The sequence below is a fragment of the Cheilinus undulatus genome, linkage group 1 (genome assembly GCF_018320785.1).
Source record: "Cheilinus undulatus linkage group 1, ASM1832078v1, whole genome shotgun sequence".
NCBI classification, from domain to species: domain Eukaryota; kingdom Metazoa; phylum Chordata; class Actinopteri; order Labriformes; family Labridae; genus Cheilinus; species Cheilinus undulatus.
The window spans coordinates 36,050,509-36,068,252 of record NC_054865.1 but is presented as its reverse complement, the minus strand read 5'-3'; the positions used below and the strand labels follow the sequence as shown (position 1 = coordinate 36,068,252).

Here is a 17,744-nt window from a genome sequence, read left to right as displayed (position 1 = left end):
AGAGGACACTGTTTGTCCCTATGCAAGAAGAAATAAATCAGGAATTACACAAAAAAATTGCATGATTACAAATCTGGACGCCTACTGTTTGAAAAAAGTCGATTAACAGTTAAATATCCATAATGGCAGACTGCAGAATCCATTCAGCCAATGTTACTGCACAAAGCTGTGGCAATGAAAGAGTTAAGGATGGAGAGATGTGCACTGCGGAGTGGTGGGTGTGATATCATACACTCCCCACAACAGGAGCACAGCATGACTTGGATGTTTCTCTGAAGGAACTTGTGCACACTTCACAGACAGGCGAAGCTGGGGAGGTGAGTGGACTCATATGTTGAATTAAAAGGATCATAGAATTAGATTCTCCATAGCTAGAAACTGCGACGTCTTGTTATACTTTTTTAGATATTCAGCTGGTTTATATGTATCTGTATTCATATTTAAACCCATTCATTCAGACCATAAAAAATGCACTTACAATAAGTCTCTGAAGAGCTTCAGAGAACAGCTGAGCGAGGATGTTTTATATTCATGGGTGAGTGCACTTCCTTCACTTTATCTTTTGTCCTCTCCAGGCTCCTGGCTGCTGGAAAAGATGAGAAGAGGAGACTCACCTCTGAAAAAGCAGAAGTCAAGTCCTTGCTTGGGAAAGAGTAAGCTTTTTTTTCCATCTCATCACCTTCTCTCTGCATTTTAAATAGCTCCCATGTTGTTGACCTCTCTCTCAGATATGACTTTGACCGAGAGAGCCATCTTGGGGGCTCAGCCAGTAAAAGCACTGAGGTGTGTGAGAACGAGCAAAATGAGATGAGATAAAGGCAGCAGAATGTAGGGAGCTGGCTCTGGGATACAACAGAGTGCCGGAGTAATGGCCTCAGGATGCCTCCTGTGGGATTCACACAGTGAAAGAATGAATGATCTTATTCTCCAAAGTAACTGTAGAGATGACATATGGTTCACTCAATTTTCCACATTCACAGTACATTGAAGGAAGCCCACAAACACAAGGGCACACACATTCACATCAGCACAGCCCAGAGTTAGCACCATTAAGATTCTCCCAACATTAGTCACTAATAGAGTTTTCCAGAGAGACACAGCAGCCATATGATCTTCTATTTCCTAAAGCAGGAATTGCAATCAATATGAAAACAGATCCAATGATGCAGAGTAAATTATGTGTGCTTAGTGTAATTTCATTCCATGTTTTTTCTGGTGGAAGTCGGCTTGCTCATTGATGTGACACTTTATAACCCCCCTGAAATTACAAATTTTGAGTCAGTATTATGGCAGTCAAAGGATTTGCCCTATATACGTGTATGTTAAAGCACAATATTCTGCAGGGAGTAAATGTTGATGGGTGTTAAAAACAGTGCTCTAGAAAAGATAAAAGCATAAATGACTGGTGCATCCATGGGGAATTGCAGCATGCAGATGCATAGCATTTTTGCTCGACTCCCCATATTGCTGTTACTTCCTGAAGACCAGAAAATAAAGAAAAAATTCTGCTGGTTCAGCAGAGTTTTTCAGGCCCTGTTGGCAGACATTGAGCATGTTTATTTTAGTCTAACATTGTCTATTCTGCAACTCTCATCATCAATGGAAGTCAGGTGCTCGAAGGACAAAGGTGAGCAGGAAGTTTTTGTTAAGCATAGGCAGTAGGAGCGCACTGTTCACTGCAAGCTCCACATAACACACATAACCACATACACACAAAGCCAAACAATTAAGCGGGATTATATACCATTCAGGGTCAGTTGTGTTGTCTCTCATCCACAAGGTTGTTTCTTTTCCTTTAAGTGCATAACTATGCTAGAAAACTTGGGGAAAAAACAGCAGTTAAAACATTCTCCAGATTCTTGAGATTTAAAATGTTAAATTGCATTTTAATTCAAAACAATATCTCTTGTTGCAGCTCTTTTTATCCAACCATCATCCATTGGTCCAGGCAGTTGCAAGAGCAGGTTAAGCAGAATAATTATTTATTACTGTGATTAAACAGCACAAGAACCATATCATAATGATTATTTTACAAAAGTAGCCACTGGAAGGCTATTTTTCACAGCTGGTATGATAATCTGCTCAGTTTTAAATAGCAATGACAGAATGTACGCAAATACAAAAACACATCATGATGCCTTATGTCATTATGGGAGTTGTGGTCAGTCAGTCTTTACAGATTTCTAAGTGGACGTCTGAGATTGTTAGGTAGCAGTAAGACCACAGGATTACTTTACCAAAAATCTTATTTAACCAAGGCTGAACCTGGGCAAAAATGTTGCTATTAAGAGAGACACCAATAAAATGATCAAACTGTTCCCAGACTGAAGAAAATGGTTTAAGCAGCTTGTGGCTTTCAGACTGAAAAAGGCACTTACTCCACCAACCTGGCTGTGACTCCTTGGGCCACAAAGTGCTGTTTGTGCCTGAGAGAAACACAAATAGAGAGATAAATACAAGAAGGCTTACTATGTTTACGGTGAGTGTGGCCCTGTCTTTGTTGACAGCCTGTTTACACACTGTCAGGACTAAAAGTTCTGCCACCACGGTGACACCGGCAGCTTAAGAGAGAAGGGAGTCAGAGTAAAAAAATTGTAGGTGTGTGCACCTTCAAATCATAACTTTACCGGCCAAGATAGATACAGACTGAAGTTAGCAATGACTCTGAGTACAAGCATGGACAGGAGCAGCATTGAAGGTAAGAGCAGAACAGCATCCAAATGTAAATAAAAAGGTAATATCGCCGTGAAGTCTCCATTATAGGCTACTGTCTACATCACGACATATCTGCTGTAATACCAGGCAGTTTTACGATTAGACCTGTTTTTACCAGACCAAAATGTTCATTACAGGTTGAATACAAAATTAAAATATTGAGGAAAATTAACTTAGATATAACTTAAAAGAGAATTGCAGGTCCAAATGAAAGTATTACTAAAACACAAACTTGTTGTTTGCTGTGCACTGAAGCTAACCTTTTTTACTGGTTCTGGCGATGAACCTCTTTGGTTAATCTTAATTTGTTTTTATCAGTCTTTGTCTACGTACCAGAACAGATGCGAATCCATTTTAACAAACACTCACAACTGGTTTTTAACTTTGCAAGTCATTCTTACGGTAAGCGATGCAAGTCCGAAGGGACGTCCTGGACAGGGCCAACCGTTAGCTTAACTGGCATGCAGCTCTTCGTAACGTTAGACCTTTAATGCTTAATTGGCCAACCAGACTCGGGTATTTAACATGTATGGTAATAAAAAACAGTGCCCTAAGATGCAGGCTAGCGAACACTGAAATACTGAATACTGAAGCTAGCGTCGTCTCGGGGTTAATTTGGAGAATTTGGTCAGACTATGTTCCAGTTTTTGTGTTTTTTAAACTTAAAGACAGTTTATTTATATATATTTTTTTGCAATTTTGGGAAGAAAAATAGTTTACTGTTGATGTCTGCGAGGAAGAGTGTCGACTTTTGCGAATTAGCATGCCCCTCTGCTTTTTGTTGTAAACGTTTGCCTTTCTATCATTTGTTGCATTTGCTTGTGTAAAAAATGTGTTTGTTTCGCCTTCATTTTATTGTGAAGTGAGGTGATAAGAAAGCAATGTTGTTTATAAATGCTATTCTCACTTGAAACACTTGGTGAAGCCTCGGCTTTTAACTCAGAAAGCAAATGCTGCAGGTGAGAGGAGCCAGGTATGTGAAAGTACTGTAAACGTTTAGACCAGCACCTCAGAATATTCTCTGGTTTAGATAATTCAGTTGAATTGTTCCTTAAATAAACGATGCACAAAAAGTAAGGAAAGTTGAGTTCAGTAGATTATTTATCATAACAATGCTTCTTGTCAATAAATCTTATACCGTTTATATTACTTGTAAGCGGTGCCACATTTGTAAAGAACACTAGTTTGTGGGATGAGCAGCAGAGCTAAGTATGTGGGTTGAGCCCATGGCAAAACTGCCAAATCTTCTCTGCCTGTTCCAAAAAGCTTATTCTGCCTTACTGGTGGATTAAATGTTTGAAATCTGAAGAAACAAGACATACTGGCATTTCAAAGGGGACATGCAGTGCTTAACAAATTTATTAGACCACCTGTCATATTTGTCTCGAAGACCATCCAGCATCATGAAGAGCTATAATGCAGACTCTTTCATTTTCAGTGAGCTCTCCATATTTTACCATTTTGAACAGGAATGAGGAATTTCAAACTTAATTCACCCAGATTTGAGCCTGCTCACTGGGCTTCTCTGAGAAGTCAGAAATTAATCAAGCATAACATTCAACTACTAAAACTCATTTTCTGTTCAGGAATGCAAGTAAATAACTATAATTTGACATATTAATAAAGAAATATTAATGTGCTTTACTATTTTTTCATTTCATTAATCAGTACATTTGAAAATTCATGGATAACAATAATAATGATATTTTAGCATTAAAAATATCATTTGGATTAAAGAGCTTCTACATATTGGTGTATTAACCATTGCAGAAACATAAAAAATGATTTTGGTAATTACCAATGCTGTTAATTTAGGGCAGCTGTGGCATAAACCTTACTTTGGTTAGGGTTAGGGTGGTCTAATAATTTTTTTAAGCACTGTATTTTACCATTTTAAGACAAGTTTATTTTGGTCTCAGAGGTCCCTAAAACATGCACCTGAAGTTGATTGCTGAAAAAACACTCCAGTATTGGATTTTTGTATGTCTAAAAACCCCTCTGTTTGCCCTTCTCAGAACAAGCTGTTTCTGTGTCTGTGGCTTTAAATGGTAATTAGCTGTCTGACCCCGCCCCTGACCACACCCCTCTCAGGAAATGGATGCAGCACTCCTGATGTTACAGACACTTTTTTTCCCCAAAGGTTAGACAGGGATTCAAACCATCAATCTCCCAGACCGTAGTCAGCAGGGTAACCCATTGAGCTATCCGGCATCTCAGCTCCTAGCTGAGAGGATCAGTAGAGCAGGGCAGAACTTTCCTCCAAGTGGGGGAGGGCCAAACACACCTGGGGGTGGGTGCTTAGACCTCTGGTGAGGTCATTGGATGTAAAATCTGAGAACGGCTTGTTTTAGCACACATTTTCTGAAAGGTGGAGAAAGAGAGGGGGAGAGGGAATGGATTTTTCTGGTACTTGAGGGGATTGTAGATAGGCCAGGGGCACATATTTGTGTTAGAAAAACCTGAAAAAGGGATTTTTGCATAATATGTCCCCTTTATCACTTTGTCATTTAACAAACAGGAGCCTCAGTAGGGAGTGGAAGAACTACAAATCTGTAGAAGAAGGCTTATGAATACCAAGTGCTGACAGGGTGAGGACACAGTCTTCTTGGGGTGTTGTCTTCTTGGGAGATTTTACCGCTTGTCTCTGATGTCCCTTGTCAGTTAGAACTTGGCCGTGTGTTTAGAGATGGCACCAGGGCTCACTCCAAATAATGCCGCGACTTGGTTCCACATAAACACCAGTTCTCCCATCACACAGGCCCTACCCAGAGCAGTAAAAATGACACCTACTGACCACTGTAACAGGACCCATGCTCACAGGTGCTGAGCATGGGTCCTTTACTTTTGGTGCAAAATCTTTTTGGCTCTTGATATTATGGGACTTTGCGTTGAGTATAGGATAATTATAATTGAACTGTAAATGAATGGATCAACACATCTAGAAAAAGAATTGCACATTGTTCATATTGTTTAAGTAGAACAAAAAATCTAACTAATTGGGCACCTAATACCCCTGGGACATATTTAAGACATAGGCTATTGAGTTTGCTGGAGATGGGTCAATACAGTTCTAAAGAAGTAAAATAAAATTCTTGTCTCAGCAAAATTATTACTGGTTACATTAGAGTGAATAATTAATGAGACCATTATTTTCAGATCAATATAAGAGCCTTGTAATCCACATTTGGCATGTGGTACCATAGAGCTACACATCAGCAGCAATACTCAAAGCTGATGTTGGGATAGTGTTGTGTGTCTGGGAGGATGATACTCCAGGAAGCACTCTTGCAGGGTGGAAAACTGGCTCAACTGTATTACAGTAGACAACATGGCGTGTCTATTGTTGCTTTAGCACCCTGATAACCAGAACCTGTATTGCTGAAGACTTGCAGTTTCTAATTTTAGTGTCTATCTCATTGCTGGGTTAGCTGAGAATAATGCAGTTTGTTTTAACTTAAAGTATGGATTTATTAGCTACTTTTAACTGAAAACCATTCCCTCAAAGAAAAGTATAACTAAGAATGAAAAAGAGTAAATGTGAAGTCATGATAACATAAAGGTAATCCTTGACAATAAGCTAAGCACTGTAATAAAGATGACAAAGTCAGTAGAGATTGTGGGAAGCTGCGGGGGAATGTAAATAGATTTAGATGGAAATGACACTACTGCATTACCTGAAATCTTCAATTTGTGACGAATTGAGAGTAATTTATAGGTCTCATTTTGAGTCTGGAGGAACAAACAAAAGGCAGATTGAGGTTTAAGTAAGTTTTTTAAAAAGTGATACTGTAAGACAAGAGGATCTTTAACAGCTTTAATAATGTTAAAGGAAAAAGAAAGTGTTCACACAGACCTCTGCAGGTGGTGATACCATTTAGCTCTTGAATGTTCACAACCAAACCCTCCTACAGGCCGATTAGCTTGTTTACAAAACAGAACAAACTGGTCAGAGCAAGAAGAGCTCTCATGAGGAGGGTAGTGCCTCTCTGAATGCTATATCACCACCACTGGTCTTTTAAACCGTTTCTTATTTCTTCCCACAGACATGCCTCGACAATTCCCGAAGGTGATTCTGAGTGAAGAGGAGAAAGAGACACAACTGCGAGCAGAGAAAGTATACGCATCAGCACTGAAAGAAGAGGACAACAAGGATGCCCTATCAATGTTCACCGTGCCGGAGGACTGCCCGATTGGCCTCCAGCAAGCCAAGGACCATGAACTGCTGAAGGAGCTGGCAGAGCAGAAATCGGAGCAAAGCACCAAGAGGTAGGCCTTGCTTAGACCATGATAATCAAATATAGAGTAATGACTTAGGGGAAAGGTCTGTTTGATATTGATCACACTGCTAATTTTGCAGGAGACAAAGCTTGATGATGATCCGGTCTCAGTCAATGTCTCTGCAGATCCCAGTGAATACAGACTGGGCACGATCAGTGACGCCATTCATGTCTCCAAGCTCCACCTGCTCCTCAGTGCCAGAAAATTTCCCTGATTATCAAAGAGTCACTATCAGTGGTGATTATTGTGCTGGAGTAAGTACTACAAACTAGAGCAGAATGCACCAACAGAACAGTTTCCCTAAAATCATATTAATGCCAGGGTGTGAGGGTCAGTGCCTCAAAAATATAGTGCATTCAGGCCACTGGTAGTCATTTACATTAAAGACATAAAATGCTCTTATTTTTTTATAGAGTTATTATTTGTACATTTACTTGTGCACACATTTTGTTGCTTGTTTGGGATGTGTTTTTGGTACTATATTGTAATTGGCCAGCTTTAGGCAGAATATTTCTCTTTCTTAAATCAAAATTTGTTAGGAAATATCTCATCATGGTAGCAAGTGTTGACTCAAATCATGTGCCTCAGAACATTTTCAGATTTGAAATTGGGGTACAGTTTATTTGAATTGAGATTCACTTGTCAGTAATTTTATCGGCAACTTTTAAAGTGTCCTTTCTATTCTTTATTCAGATCACTGTGGAGGATTATGAGCAGGCAGCCAAAAGTCTTTTAAAGGCTTTGCTTATTCGTGAAAAATACTCAAAGCTCGCCTATCACCGATTATGCAGAACCACGGCTCAGTTCCTGCGATCTGCTGAGAGCACACGATGGAGCGAAAATGATGAGGTTATACCAGGTTTGCATTGTGTGACTTAAGAGCTACAATTTCATATTTTAGTTTTACTTTTATGACAGTAACAGAACAATGTCATGTTCTGCAGATATGTGCCCCCATCCAAAAGAAGGAGAGGATCCATACAGCATGGAGAACATCCCTGACAACCTGAACTATGAGCTTAAGATGAAGGACGGGATAGTGTATGTGTATGACAGTGCTGAGGCTTTGAGAGAAAACAAACCCCACGACCTTCCTTATCCAGACCTTGAGACTTTTGCCATAGATCTTAGTCATGTGCTGGCAATGATTGCAGATGGACCCACGTAAGTTTCCAAAACAAAATATATTAGAGATATGATAGCAGAGTAAACAACTCTGATTTTAAACCTGCTCCTTCCAGATATGTAGTCCTGAAATCAGTGTATTCACATATGTGCCATTGTCCTCTGATATCACAATCAGGGTGCTGCTAAAATACTGATATGGTGTTGTGTCTGATATGTGTCTTTTAGTTGTAATTTCTATAACAGCAGACATTTAAAAGATGTCATCATGTCTTTTTTGTAGCATTTAGCTGAATATCAACATTCGCTGTCATCTGAGCATTTCTACCGGGCTATCAATACGGATGCGTGATATTATCAGCATGATATTGGTATTGGCAGGTATTAGCTTAAAAAGTTTATCATCCGTATTGACAGATACACGCATGACCACTTTATTAGGTACACCTTATTAAATACGGCTGGATCCCCTATTGCCTTCAGAACTGCCTTAATCCTTCGTAGCATAGTTTCAACAAGGTGTTGCAGCCATTCCTCCCACATTTTGGTCCATATTGACTTGATAGCATCACGCAATTGCTGCAGATTTATCAGCTGCACATCCATGATACAAATCTCCCATTCCACCACACTCCAGAGGTGCTCTGGGGACTATGGAGGCCATTGGAGTACAGTGAACTCATTGTCATGTTCAAGAAACCAGTTTGATGTGATATGAGCTTTGTGACATGGTGCATTATCCTGCTACGTAGAAGTAGCCATCAGAAGTTACAGACCGATCCGTCTGGCACCATGCCTCGTTCAAAGTCACTTATATCCCCTTTCTTCCCCCCTTCTGATGCTTGGTTTGAAAATCAGCAAGTCATGTTGCCTAAATGCATTGAGTTGCTGCCGTGTGATTGGCTGATTAGCTATGTATGTTAACAAGCAATTGTACAGGTGTACCTATTAAAGTGGCCTGTGAGTGTATAAATTAATTTCTGCCTACATTTACAGTCAGTACATCAGCTGTTAATATCAGCCTTTTGTACAAATAAGTTTGTGGAGTTTTGTCCAGACCAGCAGACGATCAGTTGAAGTCTTTTTTTATTCATCTTTATTCCTTTAACTTTAAAGTGTGTTTTAAGGACTGAAGTTTTAGGTCTGTACTACATTTATATATGGGTATTGAGATTGGTATTAACTTGAATGAATTTGTAAATATCACCATCTGGAATATCATCAGAAATCCAATTTTATGTATCCCTAGCTATCAAAGATGTTTTATCAAAGATGGCCCACTTCCAGATTTCCAGTATTTTTTGTTGTCCTCAGCTAAAAATTAATGACATCATAAAGATTTTCTAAATGGTGCCAAAGAGAAATTGCCGCTTTATGAACCAACACATGACCAACACGGATAAAAAAACTGTCATCCTTTTTTTTCATTAGGAAGACCTACTGTCACAGACGACTAAACTTCTTGAGTTCAAAGTTCTACCTTCATGAGATGCTCAACGAGATGGCTGAGCTGAAGGAACTGAAGAGCGTGCCTCACAGAGATTTCTACAATGTTAGAAAAGTAAGTTATCCCAAAGACTAATATTTTTTAACCTTCTTTTTAACAGTTTGTTACAAAATAGGACTAGGAAAAGCAAGGTGCATGTCTTTTAACACTCAGTTGTAAAGTAACAAATGTAACATCTATCACTCAGGTGGACACACACATTCATGCAGCTGCCTGCATGTCTCAGAAACACCTGCTGACCTTCATTCAGAAAACATACGAGACCGATGCTGACCGTGTGGTGTTGGAAAATGCGGGGCAAAAGATGACTCTGCAGCAGGTTTTCCACAGCCTTAACAAGGACCCTTATGACCTCACTGTGGACTCTCTTGACGTGCATGCTGTACGTATGATCAAAAATTTGAAATATTTTAGCAATATGCAAAATGCTGTTTCAGAACTACATTGTCAAGATGACAACTGAAAAGAGTACATTGTGCATCTCTTTTAATTTAACTTATTCTCTCTGCTTTTATCTAGTCACTTAATTTTAACAGTAATTACTAGTATCATTATAAGTATCTTTATGACTGGGTTCACTTTTATTCTCTACAGGGGAGACAAACCTTTCATCGATTTGACAAGTTTAATTCGAAGTATAACCCAGTGGGAGCTAGTGAACTTCGGGAAATCTTCCTGAAAACAGACAACCTCATTAATGGAGAGTACTTTGCTCGTATCATAAAGGTATCATTTTAAGTAATCACACATTTTAAAAAAGAGCTGATGCAGAGACAGCTTAGTACACACTTCTTATTATCTTTAACAGGAGGTAGCCCATGACCTAGAGGAGAGCAAGTACCAGCATGCAGAGCCACGTCTCTCCATCTATGGACGCTCTCCCAAGGAGTGGGACAGTCTGTCCACGTGGTTCATTAACCATAAAGTTTACTCTCCAAACATGAGATGGATCATTCAAGTGCCCAGAATATAGTGAGTACAGCAACTTTAACAAAAAATGAACTCTTACATCTCTATTTTCTTGTGATATTAAATCTTCAAAAAAACATAAGACAATATTTTAATGTGTTTCAGTGATATTTTCAAGTCCAAGAAGCTGGTACATAATTTTGCAAAGATGCTGGAGAACATTTTCCTCCCTTTGTTTGAGGCCACGGTTAACCCGCAGAAGCACAAAGAACTCCATGTCTTCCTCAAATATGTATGATTTATTTTTAAGCTCTCTTCAACTAGAACTAAACTGACTTATTTGGAATAATATTTGAATTTGTATGAATCTATTGTTCATACCATTAGACAAGTAAAGGTTAGTTCAAAGAAGTTGAAGTGTCCTGAAGTTGTCTTATATTTACTTTACATACGGTGAAAACTGAGGTTAGAGTTTGGTCAGGAGATTCCTCATGAACATTTTGGGTTAGAGTCAAATAAGTTAAAGTCATCAGATTTGGGTACCAAATTTACCAGTAAGCAACTAGGGGGGGTTAAAGCTGTCTTTTGCTTGAGAGAATTACCAAAGGTTATATTTTAATTACAAAAAAAAAAGGTTTATTTTGATACCTGTGGAGCCATTGAACCATCATACGTGTAGATAATGTCTGTGTGTTCAGGTGTCAGGTTTTGACAGCGTGGATGATGAGTCCAAACACAGCGATCACATGTTCTCCTTCAGGAGCCCGAAGCCTGAGCAGTGGACTACAGACGACAATCCACCATACAGTTACTACGTCTTCCACATGTATGCAAACATCATGGTCCTCAACAACCTCCGGAAGTAAGATCTAAAGATGTCCTTTTATGTCAAAAGACACATTTTTTGTTCAGACAAAATGTACAATTATGTGCAAAACGGACAAATGTATGGACATTTTGTCATCTGTAGAGAGCGAGGATTAAGTACCTTCCAGTTCCGTCCTCACTGCGGAGAAGCCGGATCAATCACACATTTAGTCTCTGCTTTTCTGGCAGCAGACAACATCTCCCATGGACTCAACTTGAAAAAGGTATTTTGGACTCTTGATATGGCCATTTTTTAAACCTTCTTTCACAAGGCTTTTTTTTTTTTTAATTCAGATTTTGCAGAATTTAGAAGGACCACACAGAGCTGCTGCAGTCTGAGCAAAAGATCACTCTTTTGATTATGTGACACATTCCTTTTGGCCATGCAATACAGCAACCAAAATGTGACATTTTGTTTTATTGATTCTTAACTTTGGACCAATCGCTATATACATTCATATCCTAAATTTAGTTAACTTTCTTGTTATAGGCACTGTGGATCATAAGAGGACACTGAAAAGAGCTGTATGAAAAAGAGGACAAATGTAAAATTTGGACAAAATCCTCAAAAAACAGGCTAGAAAGAGAGCCGTGACAAAAAAAAAAAAGACTTTATATTTATTTACCACCCAGACTGCAGAGATAGATAATTTTTGGTAATTTGTTCAGTAATGTATGAATTAATCATTCCTTTTAAATCCAAACTACCTGACTTTAAGTCTGGACATTGCAGGATAAGGTTTAAGAACTGTATTCTTTCATAGCATTGGCCAAAACTCCTATCCTGATTTTTCATGATTTTTATTTTCATTTGTAAATCATTGTTATTGGTCACACTTAACTTATGGGAGTGGGTTTTTACAAATTGTAAACTAATAAAAAATTGTCAACTTTAATACGGACTATGAGGATTCAGTATTAAAAATGTGGAAAAATACAGTTGTTGTTTTTTTTTTTCCATTTCTTGATTTTGTAGATAGGAGCTATTGGCTAGACACTGATGATAAGTTGTGTTTGTTATGAGGACCATGAACAAAATTGAAGAACAATTCAGTACTTGTGAGTCTTTGAACCACCAGAGGGAGCTGTTAAATAGCACAACTCACTACATCTTTACAGACAGTTTAAACTCTTAAATAGTTAGGTAGCACTGACATAAGAAACCTTGTAATAAATTCATCAAGTTCCAAAAGTGTATTTAAGCTTTTGTGCTGTATAAGTGTGTGTCTGTATTTTATTTTAAATTTTTTTGTTTGCCATTTTTCCCTCAGAGCCCTGTGCTGCAGTACCTGTACTACCTGGCCCAGGTTCCAATTGCCATGTCTCCACTGAGTAACAACAGTCTGTTTCTGGAGTACTCCAAAAATCCTCTCAGAGAGTTTCTGCATAAAGGTCTTTGTGTGTCCCTGTCCACAGATGATCCAATGCAGTTCCACTACACCAAGGTAACATACAGGAAGTAAACACTTTCAAGGCTGCTTTATAGTTTATCATATTTATTCAGTAAACAAATCCCTGATATACCTCCTAATAATAACATTTTATCAGCTGGTATGTGCTACTGCAGGTTTATGTGTATTGTGTGTTTACATTTTTCTTATTTATTACTGTAGTAGCAGCTATATGCATACAGCACGTGGAATTGTATCATAACTGTTTGTGTATCCTTATTATAGGAGCCTTTAATGGAAGAGTACGCTATAGCAGCTCAGCTGTGGAAGCTCAGCACCTGTGATGTGTGTGAAATAGCCAGAAACAGTGTGCTGCAGAGTGGACTGGCTCACCAGGTACGAAGACAAGGGATGAAAGTTAACTGCTGTAATAATTCTGGTATATATTTATTTTACATTTGATGCATGTGGTTCAAATGTTGATTAGTAGTTTAATAAATTTAATAAAAAGGACACCTCTGTGTCTCTTTGTTTTCTTCTGTCATTGATGCTAGGAAGAGCCAACTCTCCATTACATCTCATCTCATCTTTCCGTCTGCTTTGTTGTTTTCTGAAACAGGATAAGAAGCACTTCCTGGGAATGAATTATCTGAAAGATGGACCTGAAGGAAATGATATCAGACGGACCAACGTTGCACAGATCCGCATGGCCTACAGACATGAGACGCTGTGTAATGAACTCAGCTTTATAGTGGATGCAGTGAAGTCTGAAGCCATGAATTCTCTATTTGAATAAAATGGACCATACGTAAGACAGAATCCAGGCATGTTGAGCTCTCAGTAATCACCATTTAGAGGGAGGGACTAAAGAATTTAAGAAATACATTATCCTGTCAGTTAAGAAGAAATGCAAGCTATGCAGTGCTTAGCTACTCACAAAGTGATAACTGGTGACTTTGATGAAGAACAGACCTGGATAACTGATGTCACTTTTGCTTTGAGGTTTGAGAAAAGCTATGGAGGGCTATTTGTGTTTAATGTCAGGCTTACAAATTTGTCATCATATGAACCCACTTTTCAGTGGTTTTGCAAATATTTTTGGGTGTCTGGAGTATCTACCAACCCACACAAATATGAACTAAGCCAACCCAGCCCTTTGCTTGTGCCCAGCTTATGTCTGAAAACATGACATCTGACAGTCTGATCAGAACCTGTGCCCATTTTGACATCACGATGAGTGTCAACATAATAATGCATGCCCCTCTCCTGGCTTCCCCAATGGCTGTAGAAGTGTGAGGCTGTAAACGTGGGCATGGAAAAAGAAGCTAATTTGCATTTAAAGAGACACACACCTAAGCTGAGCTCTGTATAGGCCGTTTAGAGCTGGTTCGTACAGCATGAAAAACTTTCCCTGGTGTTTGTTCATATTGTATTTTGACCAAAGCATGGCACAGATGTTTCATTCAGACCAGGGGTTTTCAAAGTGTGGGAAAGTGAGCCTCCCCCAAGGGAAAATAATTTGTTTTTTTCTTTTAATTTTTACATGTATAGTATCTACATTAACTGTAAATCTGTCCAATTTACAGCACACCCAGCAGAAGTTAGCAAAGAAACTCTACAACTTTTTTTTTTTTTCAAATTTATGATTCTGTGCCTCCCCTGAAGTCCTGTAGCGCCCCCCCGGGAGGCACACCTCACACTTCGAAAACCACTCATTAAGACCACAAGGAACTGTTAAAAAGTGGAAAAGGGGTATTTGTCACCTTTAATAGTTGTACCCCCAGAAAGAAGCTTGTTGAAACCATGGTTAAAACAAGCTTTTTATGTCTCTGTGAGCACTTAACATCAGATGTAAACGTATACTTTTGCAAAAGCTGTCTTGATGTACTGAAGTTTCATTGAATTTTGAACACATATGTCCCGTTCTTTAAAGATTTTGGAGAATAACAATTGCTCATAATGACATGTGCCTTTTAATAGCTTTTAAATTACTGTAGAAAACATTATTTACATTAAAAACAAAGCATTGAACAGTATCAGTAGAGGTCATCAGTCCTTTAAAAGAATGTATTGCACACAGTGCCATCTAGTGGCCAAACTGCATCATGTAACTAAAAATACTATCAAACACATGTAACATACAAAAAATAAAAGTGATTTACAACCTTATGTTACATTACTGTCATACAGAAATGGGACACAACAGACCCCTGCTTCCTTAAAACAATTATTGATCAGTACGCGTCCATGGGAGAATGTTTAGCTTGAATTATCGTCCTCTTCTGTGCTTTCATCCTCCTGAGTTGCAGTCTGTGTATCTTGTATAACCTTCACACATGTCCACTCTTCTGTCTCGACATATTCTTCCTGATGCTGTAGCTTTATGTCAGACCGATGCCTTTTTGTGGAGAGAAAGGAAAATGTTCAACCTTGGTCAGTAAATCCAAACCAAAGGAGAATTTGCTTTAATATGCAATATCTATGCATTCAAATACCAACTTGAAGCCTTTTACACTTTCTTCTGATATGAAAATCCACTTACAGTGTCAAGTAAGCGAAGATTATTATTGCAATAAGGAGAAGGGCACAAGTTGTGATGATGAGAATGGCCTTTCCTAAAAAATAAAATAAAGGTAAGACATCAGACTCCCAATCACCATATAAAAAAAAACACTCAGAATAAAAGACCTTTAAATTATTTTTAACGTTTTCTTTTAGTTTAATTTGCTTGTAAATACAATTTCATACCTCCAGAGGAGCCTTGTACCCTGCTGGCAATCTGAGCTGGTTTGGCCTGATTGTCTGAGAGTTCAGGGGTGAGGGAGGAGGTCGGAGAGGTGGAGGAGGTCGGAGAGGTTTGAGTGGAGGGAGACTGAGTGTGCTTCGCAGAGCTATCAGTTGTTGTATCCTTCAATTGTATGGCTGCATCTGCACAAAAATGGCCATGCAAGATTAGATAAGAGCTATATAAAGCACATGCTATTTGATGAATGTATGTTTATATTGCTCATGTTTTCAGAGTTAAAAAGGAAAAGTGTCTGCCTCCCAGGATGCCCTTATAAAGCTCTCTTAGCCGAAAAGTTTATCTTTGTACAGCCATATAAAATAAACATTATACTGGACGAGCTTTAGAAAACATAGAGCGGTCGTTGTCAACTGATGGGTATGGAACCAAAAGTGGCTTGTGGAGCCATTTTGATTGGGTTGCAAATGAGTGCCTGTTAAATTGTAGAAAATCTCTATGGGGCTTTTTAAACATATCTAATATTTTCTGTCTACCATATGTTTAGTACTGTCTAAGGTCTGACTAGTGAAAAATATCACAAATCAGGGTCATAATTTCTGATTAAGGAGGGGGTGATGGGTCCTGAGGCTAGACCAGCTGAGAACCACTACCATAGAGTATAATGAAAATGAAGCTGAATCCAGTTTTAGTTATGTAATATAATACAACACCTTATATCTTCTCTTTGGAGCTTACATGTTTTCAGGGCTGTGTTAAAACTATATGCTTCATTATGGATGGTGTTAAACACCAGAAAAACAATCTACATTAAAAAAAAACATACCAGTTTCATTAAAGCAAAACACATCAAACTTTGTGGTAACAGATGCCCTCCATGGCACCAAGCCTTTCTGGTTCTGGCCACAGTTAGAAAGAGCCTTAATGCGAGGAATGACTGCAAAGTGCTCATCAATCCACCCAAACCTGAACAAACACAACACACAAGATCAGGCATGTTTTCAAAAATCAAACTACATGACGATAGGTGAGATGATGGTACGCATTTCCTCCTTGGTCTTACCTGCATGTTTCTAACCCTCTGGAGAGAGCTGTCAGCACTTCTGATTTTGAGGCGATCATCACACCAAGAGACAAGCAGAGCTTGCGAGCTTCAGAGGCATTGTAAGCATACTGAGGCTGATTGAGATCGTTCATGTAGCTGACATGGAAAACTCCAGCAATGCTTTGATTTTGTCCTGGGAAAACTGGAAACAGAATGAAATTAAATGATATCCTGCACTGTACAAATCAACCTAGAAAACAACTTGGGAAGTAGCTCATGACACAGCAGAGAACATGTAGAAGATATTCTTCACATTCTTGAGTGTTATTTGAGTCTCAGAAACACTTGTGCCTGTGTGGACAAGGGTGAAGAGATCTATTTTTTGACCACAGAAGGGAAAATGTCAGAGAAGAAATGATGTATAACTTACAGGTGTGAGTTTAAGTTTGGTGACTAGGTATGAAAAGCAGACATGAGAAAGTCAGATCACTTTGTGTCTTGTTGTGGCCACTTGAAATGTTACAGTGAAATCAAACTAATCAAAAGCCATATAGCCTGTAGTCATGCTTCCTGGTGTTTCTTATTTGTGCTGCAGAAACACATTTATTTTAAAACACATTTAAGCCTCAGTACATGCTTGCATTTTCAGAACAGTTTTTAAAAAAGTTGGAATAACCTACCTCTGATGCGGCTCATGTCAATGTTTTGACCAGAGATGACTGAAGTAAGAGACAGCAACCACGTTGTGCAGAGCCAGATCATATTCATGCTGATCAGAGCAGAGTGAATGAGTGCTGAGGATGACCGGTGCCGCAAGGTTTCTGTGTCTGAAAGCCAAATGCCCGGGTTAAAATAGAGGGGATTCTGTTGACTGGGATGTGTGCACACTGTCATTGCCAGAAAAAAAGAGGAAAAGGAAGAGGGAAGTACTGCTCACAGGTCAGATCAAGAGTGATCATATGTGCTAGAAGTAGGTCCCAGGAGAGAGATAAACTCACTTGACATCAACAGGAGACAGACACAGAAATTCTGCAGAAGGAAGTGAAAAAAGAATAAAGGATACCAAAAGGATAACTACAGATTCCAAAAACTAAGATCTCATGACCATTAATATTGCACAGAATTAACTTTTAATCAATCTAAATGTACAAATGGTTCAAATAA

General features: G+C 38.7%; 2 protein-coding genes and 1 long non-coding RNA gene across 3 annotated transcripts; 1 reads left to right on the top strand and 2 right to left on the bottom strand.

Annotated features, from left to right (window-relative positions):
* The first annotated feature begins 243 nt into the window (after positions 1–243).
* ampd3a (adenosine monophosphate deaminase 3a) lies at positions 244–14,828 on the top strand. The gene is made up of 16 exons (XM_041790880.1): positions 244–317; positions 576–653; positions 6,759–6,981; positions 7,073–7,247; positions 7,687–7,852; positions 7,938–8,157; positions 9,550–9,679; positions 9,813–10,007; positions 10,220–10,351; positions 10,434–10,597; positions 10,700–10,826; positions 11,233–11,396; positions 11,505–11,625; positions 12,673–12,846; positions 13,078–13,188; positions 13,412–14,828. The coding sequence occupies exons 2-16, from the start codon at positions 596–598 to the stop codon at positions 13,586–13,588; spliced, it is 2,337 nt and encodes a 778-aa protein (XP_041646814.1). The 5' UTR covers positions 244–317; positions 576–595; the 3' UTR covers positions 13,589–14,828.
* LOC121511991 lies at positions 1,744–3,153 on the bottom strand. The gene is made up of 3 exons (XR_005992081.1): positions 3,117–3,153; positions 2,379–2,426; positions 1,744–1,820 (listed from the first exon to the last, which is right to left on the bottom strand). It is a non-coding gene; the product is annotated as an uncharacterized LOC121511991 (long non-coding RNA).
* lyve1a (lymphatic vessel endothelial hyaluronic receptor 1a) lies at positions 14,747–17,417 on the bottom strand. Its single transcript, XM_041790854.1, has 6 exons — positions 17,261–17,417; positions 16,599–16,782; positions 16,362–16,501; positions 15,541–15,720; positions 15,335–15,407; positions 14,747–15,190 (listed from the first exon to the last, which is right to left on the bottom strand). The coding sequence occupies exons 1-6, from the start codon at positions 17,346–17,348 to the stop codon at positions 15,052–15,054; spliced, it is 804 nt and encodes a 267-aa protein (XP_041646788.1). The 5' UTR covers positions 17,349–17,417; the 3' UTR covers positions 14,747–15,051.
* Positions 17,418–17,744: the final 327 nt, after the last annotated feature.

Bases quoted from the DNA above. Each gene is read 5' to 3' on its own strand.
- ampd3a (XM_041790880.1), top strand. From the start codon at position 596: ATGAGAAGAGGAGACTCACCTCTGAAAAAGCAGAAGTCAAGTCCTTGC. The intron at 654-6,758 runs GTAAGCTTTTTT...TTCTTCCCACAG, and splicing joins AAGTCCTTGCTTGGGAAAGA to ACATGCCTCGACAATTCCCG. The intron at 11,626-12,672 runs GTATTTTGGACT...TTTTTCCCTCAG, and splicing joins ATGGACTCAACTTGAAAAAG to AGCCCTGTGCTGCAGTACCT.
- lyve1a (XM_041790854.1), bottom strand. From the start codon at position 17,348: ATGAATATGATCTGGCTCTGCACAACGTGGTTGCTGTCTCTTACTTCA. The intron at 16,783-17,260 runs GTAGGTTATTCC...TTCTGTTTCCAG, and splicing joins TGACATGAGCCGCATCAGAG to TTTTCCCAGGACAAAATCAA. The intron at 16,502-16,598 runs GTAAGACCAAGG...GTGTTTGTTCAG, and splicing joins AGAGGGTTAGAAACATGCAG to GTTTGGGTGGATTGATGAGC.